This window comes from Neofelis nebulosa, chromosome 15 (assembly GCF_028018385.1).
Source record: "Neofelis nebulosa isolate mNeoNeb1 chromosome 15, mNeoNeb1.pri, whole genome shotgun sequence".
Classification (NCBI taxonomy): domain Eukaryota; kingdom Metazoa; phylum Chordata; class Mammalia; order Carnivora; family Felidae; genus Neofelis; species Neofelis nebulosa.
In genome coordinates, this window is record NC_080796.1 from 31,870,963 (window position 1) to 31,892,390 (window position 21,428).

Here is a 21,428-nt window from a genome sequence, read left to right on the forward strand (position 1 = left end):
TGCAAAGAAAATCACAATTCTCTACAGTTCTCAAGCAGCTATAATACCTGACAGGCTTGACCCTCTCCCCATCCCTGGTAGGTAAATCATGATTGGTCTAAGCCAGAAGTTCTCAAAATGTGGTTCTAGGATGGGCGGTATAGATATCACTGGGGGCCTTGTTAAAAACGCATATTCTCAGGCCCCAACCGAGAAAGATCTATGGAATCCAAAACCCTGGGAGGAGAGCTCAGCAATCTGTGTTTTCACAAACCCTCTAGGTGACTCTGTTAAAGTTTAAAAACCACTGATCTGAAGCAGCTGTGATCATATTATCGCCCTTTCCAATAATTGGGTTAAGCATGGACATATGGCCCAGTCTTGGTCTGTAGGGCCTGAGAAGGAGTCAGCTGGGGAGGGGAAGTGTGCTAAAGTTTTCTTTACTCCTTTAAAGAGGTGCATTCTTCTCTGCAAGATGCTATTTGTGGTGTACGGGATACCTGGAATTATTCATGCCACTCTGAAACTAGGAGGAAGATGATTTTTTAAGAAAGGCAGAGCAGAAAGGTAGAAAGAACCGGGTCTTTGTTAACGCTGCTGAACTGCTGAGTTAGCCAACCTCTAGACTTCCCCCTTATGTGCTATAATAAAATTATTGATATGTAAGCTACTCTTCCTTGGGTTTTCTTATTTGCACTCTCTGATATTCCCACATAACAGTTGTCTCTTATGCAAGCCAGTGCTCTTTGGAGTGTAGAAAGATTATGGTGCACTGAAAATGTGGGCTTTAATCACAGTAATTATTTATTTTAGTTTCCATTAAAATTAGTTATATTTATTTAGTTTTATTGGTGATGGAGGAGCAAAGCATTCATTTTGTTTTCTCTCTAGACTCTGAATGAGCCAAGATGTCAGACAGCTTGGTGAAGAGATACTGAGTTGTTCACATGTGTCCAGTCATTTGGATGTTCGGCTTCTGAAAATGAGACATCTGGAGCGTAAAGCAATGGTTTCACTTTTCAGCTATATTTTGGCATCATACGGAGACCATTATTAAGAAAAGCCAGGAATAAAGATTTATGTAAGAGATGGGGTCACCCAAGAGCATTGCTGACCAGGTGCCCTGCCCATACGGCTCTTGCTTCATTCACTTTTTCAATCATTCAGAAGAACTGAAATCTGCCGTGTGCAGGGTATTGTGTTATGGGGGGGGGTAGTTACGACTTCAGTTGTAAATATACGTCATAGGAGGAAAGATAGCCTTTGTCTTCCAGGAGCAAATAGTTTAGTGGTAGAGTAACTGGTAGGATGGAATAAATTCTGTGTTAGAGATTGGTAAGGTGTTTGTGGGGGTGTGGAGAAGGGAGCTGCCATTTACTTAGCTTTTCATACTTCTTGTGGGTTTGATGACACAGATGCTGTTTTAGGCTTGGGGGTACAGTGATCAGCATTACCAGCTCTGGTCTCTAGTCTCATGAGGCTTACAGTCTAGTGGGAAAGACATGAATGTATAAACACACATACAGTTATAAATTCAGATAATCCAATGAAAGAAAAGAACTGTGCTACCAGAGAGAGTAATTGGGGTGATGTCATTTGCTTTGGGTGTTCAGGAAAGGACTGTCTGAGGATGTGACATTTAAGTGGCGACCTGAAGGGTGAGTGGGAGCGAACATGATTAAGTTTGTGGGAGGAGGGGGAGGAAAGGTTAGAAGCATCTTCTTACAGGAAGTGGCACTAGAGTCAAGTCTCAGAAGTCAAACTGGTGTGGTGGAAAATGTCTCTATATGTGCACATAGAGAAGACTGTAAGGAATATTCCAGAATGCTAACAGGGTTTTATCTCTGGGTAATGGGATTATGTATATTTTTTAATTTTCTTTTTTCTGTTTTTATTTATTATATCTTTGGTGTACTTTTCTGTAATAATAATGATGCTGATGATTATAATAGTAAAATAATAATAATAATGTTTAAAAAGTAATCCTAAAAAGAAGGAGAAAAAAATGGGTGTTTTCAGATAGGCAATGAGAGGGTCAAGGTTTAGGTGTATGTGGTGGCCGGGTAGGGTGGGGTTGGGTGGGGGGAGGTAGTCTTGCTAGGCAACAGCTTGTAGTGTTTAAATTACTGCTAGTTACTGTATTTGAATGTCTTCTTAGGACTACAACATGGCAGTGGGGGAGGGGTTGAGAGATAGAACAGGAAAGTAGGCAAGAGGTCTGGTCAGGAAGAGTTTCAAGTCCATCTGTGGTCAATATGGAGTAAGGTGATCAGATCTGTATTTTAGAACCCCCCTCCCCCCCATGATGATGGTGTGGAGATGTACGGGACAGTGGCAGTCATTAAGGTGAGCATCATAGGGCAGGGCAATGTATTTTTTTTTAAGTGGCACATTCAATGGAGAGACCTCAGCTGCTCTTGATGGCTTATTGGTAAATTTGGTGATTCCTGTCTGTGTGGACCAGTGCATCTCAGTTGAGTGATTAAAACATTAACTTCAAATGATTAATTTAAGACCAGTCTCAGGCCAAACAACTGGGTGGGTGCATTTTTTTTTTTTTTTTTTTTTTTGTCTCAGCCGTGTAGTTTCATGTAGTGTAGACTTAGTCTCTCCTTTTCATGGTCTTCACCATTTATCCAGTGTGGATTTTAGGAGGATGAAAAGCACCTGTCCTTTTCCTACCTTAGTGAAAGATCAGAATGAGGTAACATCTGTAGAATGATTGCCCCACACACAAATACCACTGAAATATAAACTGTCATTATTTTCCCTGATACCAACTTTCTGTGCAGGTTTTAATTTTGTCTGCTCATTTCAACCAAATTTGAGGTCTCCATGACTACAATAGAAGAACAGAAGGAAAAGAATACTTCTGTCTCGGCACATCCTAAATGGCATTGTTTATTGTAAAATGTGGATATTTTAAAGGATGCCCACATTTTAAAAAGGTATAAATGCTGTTCATATGGTGCTCCAAGCCAGGGATGTTTTTATGTTCTAGTCGTGGGTGATAATGTGAACACATTGAGAAGATGTATCAATAAGGACTCTAGAAAGAGACTAAAAGATTCAGGGTAGAATTCAGAAGTGGCAAGATATGCTTATTTATTCAACTTCTAGGGCAGGGTCTGGGCTCTCCGAGACCTGGGTAATAAGGTCAAATGTGGCCACGGATTGACGTCCAAGTGGTTGGATGAGTTTACATCCTGAACACCTGAGTAAAAACTCCAGGAAAAACTGTCATGTTTTCATGCATCCTGCATGGGTATATGGCAAACCTTCCCAACATGATTAGGACATGATGATAAGTAAGCACCTTTTTTCAAGGGGCAATGAGTGTATTAGAGGCCTTGCAGTTAGATTTGAGTCCTAGCTAAACCGCTTACTATCTGTGTGGCTTTGAACAAGTCCGTTGACATCTAGACTTAGATTTTCTCACCTGTTAAACAGGAGTAACAAAGCCCACCTTCAGGATTATTGTAGGGAAATAAATAGGATAATATTTATAAGGTCCCTGGCATTTAAGAAAGTCTTTAGTTTAATTGTTGCCTATACTGTTATTATATGCACTTTTAAGCTGCAGAGAGCTGTGTATACAGCTACTCAAGAATTTTTATTTCTAAACATAACACAAATGTGAAGCGCTAGGATGATGGGAAGCCAAGGAGGAAAATAGGGGCTGACATGGTGGGAAGCCCAAGTTAGGGTTTCCTGGTGCTCAAGGAGCTGAGATCCCAGGCTCTATGCAGCATCTGAAAATGTTTGGAACTTAGCCAATATCTGGAGCCAGCATATTCCTGGCTGTCAATGCAGATGCCAAGTGTTTGGCAGACAGAGGTGTTAGGTTGATGCCTGACTGTGGCCACATCACTAAGTTGGCTGGTCCTACAGCAGAAGGGGCCAGTGCTGGTTGACCCCAGCCCACTGAGTAGCTGTCTTGATATTTGTCACTGGTGTGTGTCCCCAGCCACTTCTCAGTCCTCCTTTCCTTCCTCCTGGGTCTTGTCCTAGTCAGGTGTTCTGCTTCCAGTCAGGTACCCAGTCTGTGTCCTATTTTGGTTTTCAGCATAAAGAGAGCAACCCTCTGGAAAGGTATTTGCCAACGAGGTGGGACCTGTGTTATTTTGAAAAGGACTCTCAGACACTGGAAGAATTACATTTTAATGACAGAATGATAGGCAACAGGTTGATGTTTGAGGTCCGGGGGCTCTATCTAGCATTTGTGATTATACGTCATCCAGTGGCCATGCTTTCTGCCTTGAAGGCCAGTACTTGCCAGAAATAGTGTTTTTAACTCTTACGTGGAGGAGGGAGATAATCAGGGGAGTGCTTCAGTGAAGGGAGTGACTGGCTTATCACCTGTTCACTTCCAGCCTGATGCATTTTGGGCTGACAGTGAGTTTAATTGCAGAGCAAGGTGCTTGTGTGATGTACCCCTGGTGCCTCATCCATCTGCTCAAGGCAGGAATCCCACGCAAGGGGGTGTCACGCACGGGGGTGTTCCCTCTGACTTCCCGATGCCTGTTGCTCTGCACTGCCGTGAAGGTGCTGGGAAGTGCCAGGGAAGAGGGCAGAAAGTACTCTATAAACATGGCAAGTGCTACACTGGAAGATTCTTTCCAGGGACTGTTGATTTCCATGACATTCTGGAAATAGTATTTCTACTACCTACATTTTTGGGTTCACTTTCTGGTTTTCAGGCTCTGTGTTGAACAGTTTTCATGATGTCTTGAACACCCGTTGTTTGTGCTTGTCCTGCTTTCCTCCTCAACTTCTGGTAATAGCACCTGGATTTTTCTCTTAGGACCCACCCGTCCCCTGGTGTGTGCCATCTTGGGGGACCTGTTTTATTCACCACTTCTTCACCCCATCGGTGAGGGTGATAGGGATGGCTGGACGCATGATACCTGATGCAGACAGGTGGGTTGACAGCAGTTTATTAGCCATATACACTCACTGGGGGAGGAGAAGACCACATGTCACACAGAGCCATGTGGAGATCGTACTTGGCAGTAGAGTAAACCAGCAGGGGCTCTGGGAGGCAGACTTTGTAGGCCCTTGGTTCTCACACAAGGATGTGATTGGGTTGTTTGAATAATTCCATGAGTCGGCAGTGAAACCAGCTCCTCCAGGGCAAATAGGTATTGCCTTTGGTCTTTTGATACAAAGGGTCTTTGGCTAGAGGACCTTATTTGCAGGAGCAGAGGGGGAGGAGAATTTGTGGTCAGGCCACTTGAGGTCCTCCCTGTTTTCCCCAGATGTCAAGGCACACATGATATTGGATCTTAATTTTAAGCCTTATACCACATCTGTGTATCCATGTTCTGTGCCCTCCTCTGGTAATGAGGATGGGTGTGTGACCTATTCTACACCAGTCAGGGTCTCTCTCTTGGAAATACGAAACTTGAGTTGGATGAAACAAAGTGGGAAAAATGAATAGAGCTGATTAGTCCAAATAGAGCTGCCCTGGGGAAATCGTTCATTTCTGTAACCAAGAATCTTGGTGTTTCCCTGGACCCTGCCTTTTCTGGGATGAGAGCGTTCAGTTTTTTCCTCTTGAGTTTGGGAGCTGTCTCATTGGTTCAGTTGTCCAGATTTGGATTCTGTTGCTTGCAACCAAGAACTGTAGCGTTTCACATTTATTTGACCCAATAGCCCTAAAGGATAGGTGGTTTTTATTATCCCTATTTTAAAGATGAAGAAACTGAGGCAAGGAGATTGTAAAGACTTCCTGAGATCACAAAGGAAGTAAAGGGCAGTAGTGATATTTGAAAAAAAAAAAAAAAACCACAAGAGTTAGCTTGACAATAGTTTGCAACTTCATATCTTCCTCTTAAAGACAGAAACTAGAGATAGCTTGTCAGAACTTTAAATTCCAACTACGTAGGGAAGTGCCAATGAGATATGGTGTCATTATGGGGTCATGCAGTGGCAATGGCTCGTATGCCCTGTGGTAAGTGCCCATCCAGCCTTTGGCCCTTTGGAGTAACTGACAGTTCACCAGGAGCTATGGAAGCTCAGTCCTGGGTTCTAAAGGCAATTAGGTGTGAGGTGCCACATTGATATGGAGACATAATTAGACCATAAAAGAGAAAGGTCATCTTTTCAAAGGGCTCTGTTAAGTTTGAACCAAGCATATTGTGGCTGGGTGGGAGGAGTACGTGTGTATACTTCAAGGCTCAGAGATTCCTGTGTCTTTTCCCTCAGTAAGCACTTATGCCTGGCCTTGGATGAGCAAAGGGAAATGGGCTGAGGAGAGCAAAATTGGCCAGAGTGTAGATGATGAGACCCTAGGTTTTCCCCACTAAGAAATAAGACCCGTAAAATGGGGATTTCACAAGAGAGGTATACAATCTCCTATGTAGGATAAACACACACACACACACACACACACACACACACACACACCCCTACACATACATAAAACCATAGCTGAAGAAGTAGGAGGAAAATCAGGAAAAGGAAGAGCCACTGCAACCAAAGAAAGAAATCAGGAGAAGAAGGTATGTGGACAATGAGAAAAGGCACTTCGGTCAGGTCACTCTTTCTAGGTCAGAGGATGTCGGCTGTCCAGCATTCAGCACAGGCGATCCTTTCCTTTCCCTGTCCTCCGCCTGTGTAGAGCTGCTGAGGGGAGCTGTGTGTCAGTGAGCAGATGTTGGGGCAGCGGTGTCTCCTTGGATATTCAGAGGTCACCACCTCAGGCCTGTGGTCAGAGAGGAAGTGGTTTCCTGCTGACGCACAGCTCTGGAGCCTGGGGCGAGAGCTTGTGGTAGCCCAGAGCCCTGTTGCCCACTGAGGCCCAAACTTACTCCCCAGAATTTGCAGTCAGTGGTTCTTAGCAGGGTCTGGGAGCTTCAGTGCTGAAGGACACAATGGGCCCCTGTCTGGAGCCAGCCTTGTGGCAGGAGAGGTGGAGCTGTGTTAAGACACGCAGAGCTAAAATTATCCTGCCCTTATTTCTGCAGCTGAAAGACACATGCTGTGAAAGTCATGGGTATTATGCTGTCAGTCCATTGATGCCTTCAAACCCCTTGTCTGAGCCATTATTTCACCTCAGGGGTGGGGGAGCCCAGGCACGCCTCCATAGAGAGGGCTGCTTTTTCAGCACTGGGCTGACAGTGGCTGTAAGCCAGGTCCTGTCTCTCCTTCATGCATCTTCCTTGAAGGGCACCATAGGGCCCAGGCCAGGGTTTCCTCCCCACTATGACCTGGGAGGTACAGTGAGCAGAAATTCTTTTATCAGGTCATATTGTGAAGACATGAGGTCTGAGTGGAAGACACACAGAAGGAAGCTGACTTTTCTGGTTGACTATTCAAAAACTAGCACTTCTTCCCAAGAGTTGCTGCTGCTTAACCTATTGGTTATGAGTTTGGAGTTAGACTGCCTTGGTTAACTTTCAGCTGCACTACTTACAAGCCATGTAACCTTGGCTTAGCCTCTCTAAGTCTCGGTGTTATTATTGCACAATGATAACCTTATCTCATGGGTTGTTGTGATGAGCAAAAGAAATGATCCACAGAAAAAATTTAGCACCATGCTGACATATAGAAAGTATCTAATACTTGCTATTTATTGATGATGATGACCACACAGCTGTCTTAGATGCCTATGCCCCTTGAACTTTTTCTGGCCACAGCATGGAGATCATCTGTTCCCAAGTTAGGGGGTTATTGGAATGATTCTCTTGATGGCAGGTGGGGGTAGGAATAGGAAAAAGAATAAAGATGGTTTCACAAATACTAAAATCAAATTTTTGATGCTTCTGGGCACACCCTACCCTGCTTTATATTTGGATTTGGACTTCTAGGTTCAAAGCCAATGTTCTTAGAAAGCTGGACTTCTAGGTTTAAAGCCAAGCTCAAATGGCCAATGTTCACAGTTGTTCCAGTGTTCTTAGTGGGCAGGAGGCCATGTTCCTCAGCTGGGCCAGCTCTGAGTAAGGCAAAGTCGAAAGGCTGTCATTGCCTCTCCAGGTGTCTTCCTCGGTGCCCCTTTTATAATAGTAGTATCCTCCAAGGCATGTGTGTGTGGGGTCTTCACAATCTTTTCTAGTTCCATTCAATACCTTGTTTTAGAAAATGATCTGAAACAAATTTACACTGAAATGTAAATGACTGACAGTTGAAAGTGTTACTTCTTCAGGGGAATTTGGATTAAAAAAAAGTTTATGTATTTATTTTGAGAAATAGAGTGCAAGCAGGGGCAGAGAGAGAGAGAGAGACAGACAGAGGAATAGAGAGAGTCCCAAAAAGGCTCTGCACTGAGAGTGCAGAGCCTGATGTTGGGCCCAGTCTCACAAACTGTGAGATCATGACCTGAGCTGAAATCAGGAGTCAGATGCTTAACCGACTGAGCCACCCAGGTGCCCCAAGATTTTCATGTAAAATAACATACTCTCATACTAATTTTAAGAGTAGGGAAGGCATTCTGGGAACATCAGGTCTTCCTACTTAGGTGGTTAGTTACCTGCTCTATCTTGGTCTTCAAATTTCTCCTCTGTGGCTCAACTTTAGCAGGTGGCATGATTAGCACCAGCTGAACAGGAGAGCCAAATTGCTATCCTGATTTACAGAGTGTATTTCTAAAAAGTTTATTGGGGATTCTGAGGCATGAATCACACCGTCTGTCCCTGACTTGTTCCTAAACCCCTTCAGTTATAGAAGAAGCTATTAAAATAGATGGCTCCTTTTTCCTTGCTGAGTCAGGGGAATGAGAGGCATTTCTGGGAACTTGAATGCCTTCCAAGAATTGGGAAGGGCCAACAGTTCTATACACAGCCTTGTTTTAAAAGGAACTTCACCCTCCACATTCCGTATCCTTTAATTTAGGTTGTCATTTCCTTGTACATGTACAAATATTTACTCTTACTTTAGCATTGATTCAGTAAATATTATAGGATTGTTCCTAAGGCTCTTTGCTTCATGCTCACCTATATTAATGCTGTATACTGTACAGCATTTTTTAAAAACTGTGATACAAAATAAGAATATATTTGACGTATGTCATTTCACATAACAACAGTTCCCTTCACTGTGCATAAAAAAGTGTCATTTGATGTCTGAAATTGATTTCATAGGTCACTTGCAGTCAGGGGGCCAGGGCTCATGTTTGCACCTGGCTTGCATGTACATAAATGGTCATGTGTGGCATGAGTGCCTCTGATGATGGTGCTGATAATGTTGGCCTTTGGTAATCTGGCTGGCGGTGCCTTTTGTAAATTCATCACTCATTCCTAGCCTGAGGCCACTTTTTCCTCCCAGCAGTCTACCAAGGATATCTTGAGTCTGAGGTGGTCTCCTGGAAATGGGGGTAGTAAGAGTGGATCTGGGATTCCCTAGTCCAACGAGAGACACACACATAATCCACATCACTAATTCCTTTTGGTGTAGTGGAAATGACAGAGAAAGTGGGAAGGAACTGGTTTTAGTGGGGAGAATCTGGGTGAGGTGTAGTGCCATGGAGCTACACTTTTGTCCCACTTTCCATACAGGTCCAAGACAAGACAGCCCTTGCCCCTTACTTGCTTTTCCAAAATTGGCATGTTTTCAGTGGACAACTGAACTGGGGAGAGCCTCTGCCTTTTGAGGGGGAGTGTAGCAGATTCTAGGCATGGGGATATACACCAAAGAGAAAGGGGTGGTGGGGCTTGCCTGGAAATTGTTGAACTGAGGACAATGTAAGACATTGAGTATTTGCTTCCTCAGTGATTAACTCGTCAGTAAATTCAGACATGGAGTCTCAAGGGGAAACCCCTCCAACCCATTATCGCCAACGCTCGCGTACTCTGGGAAATGATTCCTGTGCTGTTTTATATAAGCTGAGAAACTTGCATTTTATACAAGCAGAGAAACACAGAAACCTGAAGTATGGGAACTGGAGGAATCGCTATTTACCTGAGTCCCATTAGATCAAAAGCGGATGTTTGAGTTAAAAACAGTGCTATTTCGGCTCACGTTTAAGGCTATAGTTAAATCTCAACTGTATAAATGTAAAGTCTTCATGTACTCCCTTTGACAAGATGGAAAACTTCTTTAGGGCAGAGACTGTATCTCATCCCTACTGTGCATCTCCTGCAAAACCAAGTGCCGCGCTATGCCATTTGTTGCTGTTCAATAAATATTTGTTAAGTGAACGATGCAACTAGAAGTTTCACTCCTACAAATTTTTATCTCAACCCAGCTTTTCTCAACACTCAGCCCACCCCCTGTCCCCCTCCCTGACATCCCAGTCAGTGTGTGCCGAGGGAATGCAAACAAAACCCAATTAGGAAGGTAAATCTATTTGGAAATGCACACATATAAACAAATGTAGGCCAAAGGCAAATTTAAATGATTTCTCAGAATTGTCTGTGGTTATTATCCATGACCCTGTGCTGGCCCAATTCTTGCAGATAATCAGGTTATAGTTGATATTGGTTCTGCATTTCTACTTTAGAACAGAGGGAAAAGACAGGAGGATGCTGTGAGCACGGCTTAGGAGAAAACAAAGTCGTGGTGAGCTGAAGACACAAGACAAAAGGGTGGTATTTTTCTTAGTTGAATTCTATGTTGAATTGACCTTTAGACCACCCCTGGACAAGTTCAATTTGCTCTCTCTTTAGGTTGTTCAGGATTGGTCTGTGGGTGGTAGGTAGGATTTGTGAGACCAGAGAAGTTTGCCATTCACATCAGATGCCACCACTTCCCCAGCCCCCAGGGAACAGTTCTGGGTCATAGCTTTTGCTTCCACATAGGCATCTGTCCCAGAAATTTGGGTTGCAGGAGAAAGTGATCCTTCCTCTTCAGAGCAGAGGCGCTGGGAGTTTGGAGAGGTGGAAGCTTAGAGGTGGGATCTTTGCAAAATTTATGTCAGGGCTCTGACTTGGAATTGTATGTTCAGTCTGGACCATTCGGAACCCCTCTATCTCATTCAACATTGCAGAGTGCAGGGCACAAAACAGGCCCTCCAGTGAATGAGTGGATGAGCACATGAAACCGCTGGCTGCAAACAGTCAAGTTTGTTCCTGCCCTTTTGTCATTTGCCTACACTTTCCAATGACCCACTGCACTCCCATTTAGAGGTGACTTACTGAGCCACGTACCTGCAGTTAGATAACTGTGATAGAAGTACGTTAGATGGGCATCTGTTTGGTGTCAGTCATGACAAAAGTTTTTATGTCTCTGGAAGTATTGGGTCATCCCCTGGTGACCCGTGCCTTTGACCTGGTCTAAAATTCCCATCATTATTATCACTTAGGGGTCAGATAGCAAAGTTAAAGAATTGGATTTCTTTTAGGAAGTCACAGAAAAATGTAATATGTGCTTATTTAGAACATCATAGATAATGTTGGTATTTTACTTAAGACCTTTACCCCTCTCCCAAGTTAGCTGGTTGAGTCCTTTGTTAATGAGTATATGAGATACAAGGCAAGTCCTTTAAAACCAAGAGTCAGTGGAGGAAAGATCAGAGCACACGTAACCCCTCAAGGATTTCAGCTCAAAGACTGATTGGAACTTTTGCCTCTACCTATTTATTTATTTAAAATAGTTTTTATTTTTGAGAGAGGGAGAGAGAGCCCAAGAGCATGAGCAGGAGAGGGGCAGAGGAAGAGGGAGAAAGAGAGTCTTGAGCAGGCTCCACACCCAGCCTGAAGCCTGACGCTGGGCTCAGTCTTAGGTGAGATCATGATCTGAGCTGAGATCAAGAGTCAGACGCTTAACCCCTGGGACCACCCAGGCACCCCTTGCCTCTGCCTATTTAGACAGAAGAACCTGCTTTCCCGTTTCATCCAGGCTCTGCACCATCACCAGCTGGAAATTGAAATCCTTTGTAAGTAGCATTCAGTCTTCTAGGCTGCCAGATATGATGGATGCATCTAAAGACTAATCTTGGGGTCATCTCTGTAATCTTAGCTCATCCCAGGAGCAGCAGCTCTCTGTGATGCAAGCACTGAAGGTACTTTGAGGGGCATGGTACACTTTGAGGGGCAAAAAGTTCCATTTGTCCCCAAGGAAGATCGGGCATGGATATGGTCCAAGAGAAGTGATAACTCCCATCTGCCTCTTCTTCTGAGGCTAGTACTTTGCTACCAAATAAAGTTTCCTGAAATGCTGCTGTTGCGTCACAGTCCTGCTCAGCGATGCTGTCTGTTGTCCATCAGCTCGAACTCCCACTCTTATTCTGCCACCAATTTCACTTCTTTGCCTCACTTGAGATAGAGCTGCAGGTAGAGGAAGAAGCAGGCTAAAAGTCATGTGGGACCCATTTAACGGGCTTGCAAGAAAGCACAACAAGCATGTTGGGTAAACATATATGACAGTTTTTCAATAATGATTCACAATATATGCAATTTATTTATTAAAATTGGGATGGTAGGAGAGGCTATTCAGCTGGGATTAGGAAAACTTGAATATGAAGCCAGTTCTTCTATATTACTATTATAAATCCTTAGGTAATTTGGTTTTCTTCTGGTGTCTCAATTTCCCCAAAGGTATTTAGCCTACTGGATTGTTAAGGTGATCAGATTAGAGGATTGTGCAAGAGTCCTTTCAGATATTAAATTTTAAATTCAAAGCACTTTCAAGTACAAAATCTCATTTACTGAATAAAAATTAGAGATTGCATTCTTTTTTTTAAATTTTTTTTAACGTTTATTTATTTTTTGAGACAGAGCATGAACGGGGAAGGGTCAGAGAGAGGGAGACATAGAATCTGAAACGGGCTCCAGGCTCTGGGCTGTCAGCACAGAGCCCGATGCAGGGCTCGAACTCACAGACTGCGAGATCATGACCTGAGCCAAAGTCGGCCACTTAACCGACTGAGCCACCCAGGCGCCCTGAGATTGCATTAATTCTTAAGTATAGTGTTGTTTTGGTGGGGAGGGGTGTACTTAATAAAATGAGAATGTAATAAAAAAGTATTCGGTCTTCCCAGTATGCCTATGGCTTCCAGTCACTCTGCTATTCCTGAAGGCTATGGAAATCAGACCATGGGAGAGCTGTCCTGCACCCTCTGTAGCCAGAGTCAGCCTGAGGAGAACCTGGAACCTCACCCAGGTATCACCCTGGGCTGGTACTTCCTTTTTTTTTTTTTTTTTTTAAGTTTATTCATTTATTTTGAGAGAGAGAGAGAGACAGACAGAGACAACGCGAGTGGGGGAGGGGCAGCAAGAGAGGGAGAGAAAGAATCCCAAGCAGGCTCCATGGTCAGTGCAAAGCCCAACACGGGGCTCAATCTCACGAACTGTGAGATCATGACCTGAGCTGAAATGAAGAGTCGAATGCTTAATGGACTGAGTTACCCAGGCACCCCTGGCACTTCCTTTCTCTTGAGAGAGAAGTCAAGAACAGTGTTGCCCTTGGTTACATTTTAGGGAAGGGATGCTAAGGGGGTGCACTCATTAAAATGTATAGGGACAAAGTAACCCAATCGGTTGTAAAGTGTATGTGGGGTGGGAGGGGGTGTGTTTTGGGGGGTCAGGTTGGGGTGAGTGGTTACACCTGCTTCCTTCCATTTTCCAGGGCAAATGGCTTCAGCTGCTGCCCAGCAACAGCCGGCTAATCAAAGCCTTTGAGAGTGGCTTTGAAAATGTGTCAGCCAATAGCCATACAGGACCGGCCTAACAGCTGAAGGACACCCCCTCCCCTTCGCTGGAGCAGAGAATGGGGAAGGAGCAGATGGAAACCCTTCTCCCCTTGGCTGGCTCTCAGGGCACATTGTTATGCATTCAGGACTCAGAAGCTGAGACAGAGGCACACTCTACACACTTCTGCCCTTGGCCCAGAGCTCCGGAAGGAGTCTCGCAAATCCCTCTGTGGTCCTCTTCACTGGGTGTGAGGTGCAGGATCTTATCCAGTGCAGGCACCCTAGAAGGGTTTGCTCTCTATTAAATTTGCCTTCTCGTGTGGCATTAATCAAACAGCTGAACCATGCCGGCACTGCCGGAGCACAGCATTCATTATAGTCCCCGAGGGATCCCTTTCTCTAGATTTCAGACCCCTGGCTCCTGGAATAGAGATATCCGTTCTGCCGGGAAGTCCCCAAGTCTGAAGCGTGTTGCAGCCCACTCAGGAGACTTTTCTTCCCTGCATCCTCATTGCAATCCCCGTGGTTCCTGGAGTCCCTTCGGATTCCTTAAGTCCCCACGGCAATGAAGCTGACTTTTGGGAGCCACTGCACAGGGAGAAGAGCCTCCAACAAGGATGTGTATGGGAGTTTTCCGGACACAACCATATGGCGTGCGTCTAGCCTCTTTTGTAAAATATTTTCCACGTTCCCTGTGGCAAGCGTCAGTTTCCAGAGGCTGAGGTTAGGGAAGTTCTCAGGCCTGCTTCCTTTGTCCTCCTGCCATTGAGGGCTGGGTGTCCAAGCTAATCTTTGTTCCCTGGGAGGTGTCTGGAGCAGTTGTCTGTCTGCAGAAGCCCCCATCCTCCCTCCACTCCTCTACCCCCACACACCCAGCGAACTCCTCTGGTGTTTCCCATACCAGGCTTTGCAGACAGAAACACCCACTCAGCAGGGGCGCCTGTGTGGCTCAGCTCATTAAGCGTCACACTCTTGATTTTGACTCAGGTCATGATCTCATGGTGGTGGGATCAAGCCCCGCATCAGGTTTTAAGCTGACAGCACAGAACCTGCTTGGGATTCTCTCTCTTCCTCTCTCTCTTCCCCTACCCCCCCCCCAATAAATACATAAATATTAAAAAAAAAAACACCCACTCAGCCATAGCTCCCCTTTCAATATCTTTTACATCAGATGAAATAGATGAAATGAATGAGGGCCTGTCTCTGTCATGATACGAAAAACCCTCTGCCCCAGAGGTGGAGGAGCTCAGGATGATGGAAGTACAGCAGGAGGAGAAGGTGCTTTTTTTAAATTGACTTTTTACTTTCAATTCCAATATAGTTAACATACAACATTGTATTAGTGCCAGATGTACACTACGGTGATTCAACAATTCTCGACATTACTCAGTGCTCATCACGGTACGTGTTCTCTTGTCCTCATCACCTATTTCACCCATCCCCCCACCCTCCTCCCCTCTAGTGACCACAGTTTGTTCTCTATAGTTAACAGTCTGTTTCTTGGTTTGTCTCTCTCTCTTTTTTTCCTTTGTTTATTTATTTTGTTTCTTAAATTCCACATATGAGTGGTATCTGTCTTTCTCTGACTAACTTAATCCCCCTAGCATTGTACTCTCTGGATCCATCCATGTTGTTGCAAATGGTAAGATTTCATTTTTCATGGCTGAACAATATTCCCATCGTATATATACCACATCTTCTTTATCCATTCATCTATCATTCAGTACCTGGGCTACTTCCATAATTTTGGTATTATTAAAAAAACTGCAATAAACATGGGATATTTTTGTAATCTTCATATACATACCTAGTAGTGTGATTACTGGATCATAGGGTAGTTCTTTTCTTAATTTTTTGAGGATCCTCCGTACTGACTTCCACAGTAGCTGCACCAGTTTGCATTCCCACCAATAGTGCATAAGAGTTCTTTTTTCTCCACAACCTTGCCAATATTTGTGTTTTTTTGTGTTTTTGGTTTTAGCCATTTTCACAGGTGTGAGGTGATATCTCATTATAGTTTTGATTTATATTTCCCTGATGATGAGTGATATTGAGAATCTTTTCATGTATCTGTTGGCCATCTTAATGTCTTTGGAGAAATGTGTGTTCATGTCTTGTCCCCATTTGTGTTAATCCTTATTTATTTTGAGAGCGAGAGAGAGAGAGAGATGGATAGGGAGAGTGGGGGAAGGGGCAGAGAGAGGGAATCCCAAGCTGGCTCCATTCTATCAGTCAGCACAGAGCCTGACTCGGGACTCAATCCCACAAACTGTGAGATTATGACTTGAGCCAAAACCTAGAGTTGGACGCTTAACCAACTGAGCCACCCAGGCGCCCCACCTTGTGCCCACTTTTAATTGGGTTATTTGTTTTGGGGGTGTTGAGTTGTATACATTTTTAAAATATATTTTAGATACTCTTTATCTGATATGTCATTTGCAACAAAGGAGAGGCTGCCTTTAATATGAGAGGATGAATCAGGATGCCTGAGTCCTAGCTCCCTGTATGCAATAACCCATCTTCTGTGTGTAACTTTTTGCAGGATTATAAAAAACAGTCTAACCCAAAGAAATACTTGATGTTTCTCTGGGTGCTTTTTTTTTTTTTTTTTTTTTTTTTTTTGCAGACATACAGTAAGTCTCTGAGCACTTACATGGACGTGGTGACATATGGAACTACGCGTTCATTACAGAGATGTGTGCACACAGTTGCTAATTCCTCTTGTTCCAGTCTCCTCAGGAAATTCTGTGTTTATGAGGTAAGACTTATTTCAGAGTCAAACAAAATCATGATAAGCATCTGACTCCAGCTGGGACCACTCTACCCTTTTCTTATTCAGGACTGGTGAAATTTTCAACACTGAAAGAGGGTTTTGCTCGGCAGCAAATTCACCTTCACCTAGATAAGATTGCTGATGTTGTTTTTTCATCCACAAAAAGGAAAAGTCCTGGGGAAAGGTTTATGTGACTTTAATCTTAGAGGGGAAATAATTCTGCATCAGGGAAAGATGTAAGTTTCTTCTAGGGCTTTATGGAATTGTTTTTTGGCTTTCCAGAGAGAAGGGATTATTTTTCTTCAAGGAAATTTCAAGTATTAATAATAAATGACCTTACTGAGTGCTTCTATGTGGCAGACATTTCTGTAAGTGTACAGGTATCAACTTATTTATGATCCCTGTTTTACAGATATGAAAACTGAGGCACAGCAGGATTGAATCATTTGCCTAAAGTCACACAGCTTTTAAGTGGTGGAGTCAGGATTCAAACCTAGACAGTTTGGTTCCAGAACCTGCCCTCTTAAGTCTTATGGTTCCAGAACCTGCCCTCTTAAGTCCTATGATGAATACAATAAAACAAAAATCTAAACAAAGAAATAAACCATACAATGACCCAGATGGTGTCAGCTCCTTATCAAAGGCTGTCAACTAGTTTGTTGAATTTTCATGGCTTTGGCTTCTTCCTTCTCCCTGATTTTATATTGTTCACCATTCTAGCAGAGGGTAGCAGGGGAAGGGAGAAACAGAGGAACTCAAAATCCTTCACTTTACATGATCATCAGCCATTCTAGTAACTGTCAAGTGAGGAAAGTGATTATTTGTGTCCTCCTTCCTAGTATTGCCTCTGGTTCCCTGAATTGGAGACATTATTAATGCATTAAAGATTTTGGAAATCCTACCCTTTCTCATGGCCTTTCTTTTCTTCTACTTCAATTTGAATCATTTTAATAAGCACTCGCCTGGCCTTTGGCAGTGAAGAGTTGTGGCCCACTACATTTTCCCAATTACAAGATTCCATCAAATGAAAGATGAGTTATGTTTTTAATACAGCGTTATTTTTTGAGGGGCATTGATGCAGATCGGGGTCACCAACCTTACCACATTATAAGTATATGCTGATTGTAAAACATCTTGGCCACAGAAATGTTAAAATGTGAGAAAAAAATGTGTCTTAGAACTGAGAAAATGTAGTATTTTATTTCCATCTTTCAACAAGGAATAAGCCTTGTTAAGGTAGTATTTTATAAGGGTTCTTCATACATGGTCTGCCCTCTCTGGGTATCAGAATTTTGATTACAGTTGTCAGCTGGAGTTCAGCCTGGTTCAGATATCTATTTTTAACAATAGCTGAAGGGTTGCTCTTTTTCAAGACAAGACAAGGATTACTTAAGAATAAGGGAATGACTCATAGAAGGGTCAGAGCTTCTTTCTTGTTAGGAAGGAGCTGTCTTCAGTGGCTGCCCCCTAATGGGCTGGAAATTGCGTGAAGATTCCTACCTACGGCAGAAGGATTGAAAACCTCAAGGGAAGTGAGCCAGGTTTGAGATCCACCAGGGCAAGTGAAGAGATTCAAACTCTAGCAGTCAATTCAGACCTAAGGGTTTAGAATAACAGACTAGATTTGGAGCCAACAGTGGTTGAAAAACAAAAGATGGGCTTCTTAGGTCATCGTTGAGAACGGCCTTGGGATGTCTATGAGTTATCTTCAGGACTAGCTGGTGGATTCTTAAATTAGATGGACTTTGACGAAGGGACAAGAAGCAGAGTAGAGAGAATGAAAGCTAGACAAAAAACCAAGATTGTTTTGTTCATGGGAGTATTCCTAGCAATGGTAGGTAGCCTTAGCACAGTGCCTGGCCCATAAGAGGCATTAAATAAACATATGTTGCTTAAGTTAATAAATAAATCGTCTCTCTTGTAGAAGTTCATTTGTTCATTCATCTTTTCATCAAATTTTATATTGAGCACCATATATTTATATAGATGCTCTTAAGTGGGTAGATGTAGGTGCTTGATTCTATGGAAGTTTTGAAATTCCACATCTATGAGACACAGGATATATACAAGCAGTTTACTAAACACTTATCTTAAGCTTGCGCACATGTACATTGGACTGTAGTGTGTTCTGCTATTTATGTCCCATCTCTCATATCTAAAGACTCGATGTAGACTGGGAAATGTCTCTTCAGTTCAGGCAGGAGCTCTCTTATTCTTTCATTTGCTTCTGCAGTGTCCGTTGACCAGTTCTGTGTACTGGGCCATTCATGTTAGATACTAGTGTCAGAGGCGATGCTTTCTTAAATGCCTGTTTAAGAGTGACTGTAGGCAGTGTGCAGTTTCTCAAAATTCAGAATTGGTTTGCAGAGTCCCCTCAGTAGGATTCCTGAGCTCCATTAGCTGCACAATTCTGAGTGTGCTGAAATGGAAGAAGATTGTTTTCCCTCAAAGTGTTCTGGGAAAATGTGAGTTGGCAGCTTTTTGTTACAATACGTCCATTTTCATGGTGCTGAAAATTTATCTCACTTATATCTGCTGCAGTGGTGGGAGGTCAGTACTTGCTCTAGTGTCAGCTTCCAGGTCGGTCTGAAGAAAGACTAACCTCTTTAGCAGAAGTTGTGAATGCTAAGATATCCCCTAGCTGTTCCACCAAGTAATTGTTTTGCACATGCAATGTTGTAGGCCAGTGGTTCCCAAATCAAGTTCATCTATTGGTGCCAAAGATAAAGTCATCACTGGTCACAGAAAAATGGAAGAAAAAAATAACACAATGCAGTGTGTGTGTATGTGTGTGTGTGTGTGTGTGCGCGCACACACACGTATGTACACATATGCACACATACATGTGCATATGAATGTGTACGTGTTTAAATATTTATATTAATTTTATGTACCTAAATGTGGGTGCAGGGTTGCTAGCTGTACTTTCATGGGAGGAATTATCCTTTATTCTGAGATTATGTCCTTTGTATGTTTTTGGCATCAAAATTATCTTTATTTTAAGGTGCTTGGGTGGCTCACTTGGTTAAGCATCCGACTTCAGATCAGGTCATGATCTCACAGTTTGTGAGTTTGAGCCCCACATCAGGCTCTGTGCTGACAGCTCAGAGCCTGGAGCCTGCTTCAGATTCTGTGTCTGCCTGTCTCTCTGCCTCTCCCCTGTTCACACTCTGTCTCTCTCTCTCTCTCTCTCAAAAATAAACATTAAAAATTTATCTTTATTGTATAAAATTATAGCAATGGTAGATAACTCTTTTTAATGTTCTTATTTGGAAAAATAAAAGTTTGATGACCCTGTGGTTGCCATTTGGGAATTTTATAAATTTAACTGGGCCATGATGTATAGGTCTGGAAATCACTGAAATGCTACACGAGGCACTGTGAAGGGTAAAAAGGAATGACTGTTTGCTCTCCAAGAGTAAGCAATTCCTGTAGGAAAATTAGACACTTAGGCAAAATAGCCTGCACGAAGTTAAGTTTCAAAGCTGTGTTTGATAAGTGGACTGGCCATTATAGGTGGGTAGATGAACATACCTATTATATACAAGAACAATTTAACAACCCTGAAAAAATATTTACCATCCTGAGACAAAGAAAGGTTGTCCAAGGTTTCAGAAGAAACAAACACAACTTGACTTTCTCATAAAGCCTGGGTTTCATTGATTTACCTATGTCAGTTTTGCTCTTTAATGTCAGAAATAAAGTTGGGCAGTTACGATGAAAATGGTGTTCAGGGAGTGGAGCTAAAAGTACCCAGAATGGGCTTCAAAATCTGGGCTACTCAATGATGTATCTGAGCTTTTGCTGTGTAACAAAACATTCTAAAACTTCTTGGCTTAAAACAACAAACATATATTAAGGTCCTAATGATGTAGGTTATTTGGACAATCCTGATTGGGTTGGCTTTGCTAATGTTGTTCATGTGTCCAGAGTCAGCTGGTAGATTGACTATTGGCTGGGTTATCTAGTATGACATCACTCACAAGTCTGGCAGTTGACTGGTTGTCGATTGGTACCATAGTGGTGACTAGATCACATGTTTCTATTCATCCAGTAAGCTTGTGGAGATTTCCTCACATCTCCACAGAGGCTGCAGGAGCTGGGCACTGATAAATATTTGAAACACCTATGCCTGTACCCTGGGAATTTAATCTTAGGTAAGAAAGAAAGCTCCATTTCATCTTTGATTTTTTGAGCACATGGGATGAGGTGAGGAAAGCAAAGTGAAACAAGATATAGTTTCTGCCTTCATGGAGTTTATAGTCTAATGGGAATACACAGATGAGAAACCAGATAATGAAACACACACGCACGGGTAAGTATAGGATGTTATGAGGAATCAAGGGGGACATTGATCCTGAGTGGGTAGATGGGATATCCATTAGTAGTCTAGGCTGCTTACATATAAACTCATTAATGTTCATAACATCCCTATAAGGCAGGTGCTATGGGTATCCCTGTTTTACAGAAAAAAGAAAAGTTGGATCACAGAAAGGTTAAGTGATGTGCTTGAGGTCACAAAACTGGTAAGTGGCAGAATTGGAATTTGTGTACAGAGTACCTGTTCTTAGCTTGCCACAATCCATGTTCTTGACCATTTCCATTTGCTGCCTATGGAAATGGGGATAGGGGAGAAGTGGGTATAATTGAAGGATCATTCAGACTTCCTACAGAATAGTTATTCTGTTCCGAGCTGAATTCCTGGATAGGTATAAATTCTATTCTCCGTAAATAGCCTTTGGATACTTGCAAGTTTCAATCTCTGTGAGTGATGCTCATGTGTGTGTTTGCACATGAACACACGCAGGCCTGTGCCCACATGCACCCACGTATAGAGAGGATTGAACTCTAACAGATAGATATATAAATTGGTCCATATGGTAGGGTTCAGCTTTCTTTGTTCCTTTAATTAACTGTATCTATCTGCCCATTCATCTATTCTATTTTCTTTCTATTTGGAATCTCCTTCCTACCCTGGGACTGGGTTATTTGGATTTTCTTCCTGTTTTTGTTTCCTTTTTTTTTTCTTCAGGTTGTCAGGTTCTGCTTTCTCACTGCCAGAGGTTCCCTTCTGCTGACAAAGGAGGTGGCCCCCTCCCTCCTTTCCTT

The 21,428-nt window shown here is 43.0% G+C and overlaps 1 protein-coding gene across 3 annotated transcripts in view; it reads left to right on the top strand.

The window, feature by feature from the left end:
• RGS8 (regulator of G protein signaling 8) overlaps positions 1 to 21,428 on the top strand; it is a 167,657-nt gene that overhangs the window by 64,959 nt on the left and 81,270 nt on the right. The window contains exon 1 of one of the 3 annotated variants that reach the window (XM_058701568.1): positions 16,177 to 16,304. The exons of the other annotated variants lie outside the window; for them this stretch is intronic. Within the exon in view, the coding sequence (XP_058557551.1) occupies positions 16,200 to 16,304 (105 nt within the window). The 5' untranslated portion in view covers positions 16,177 to 16,199. Of the gene's footprint in view, positions 1 to 16,176; positions 16,305 to 21,428 lie in introns of those variants that run through there. 3 annotated transcript variants of the gene reach the window in all.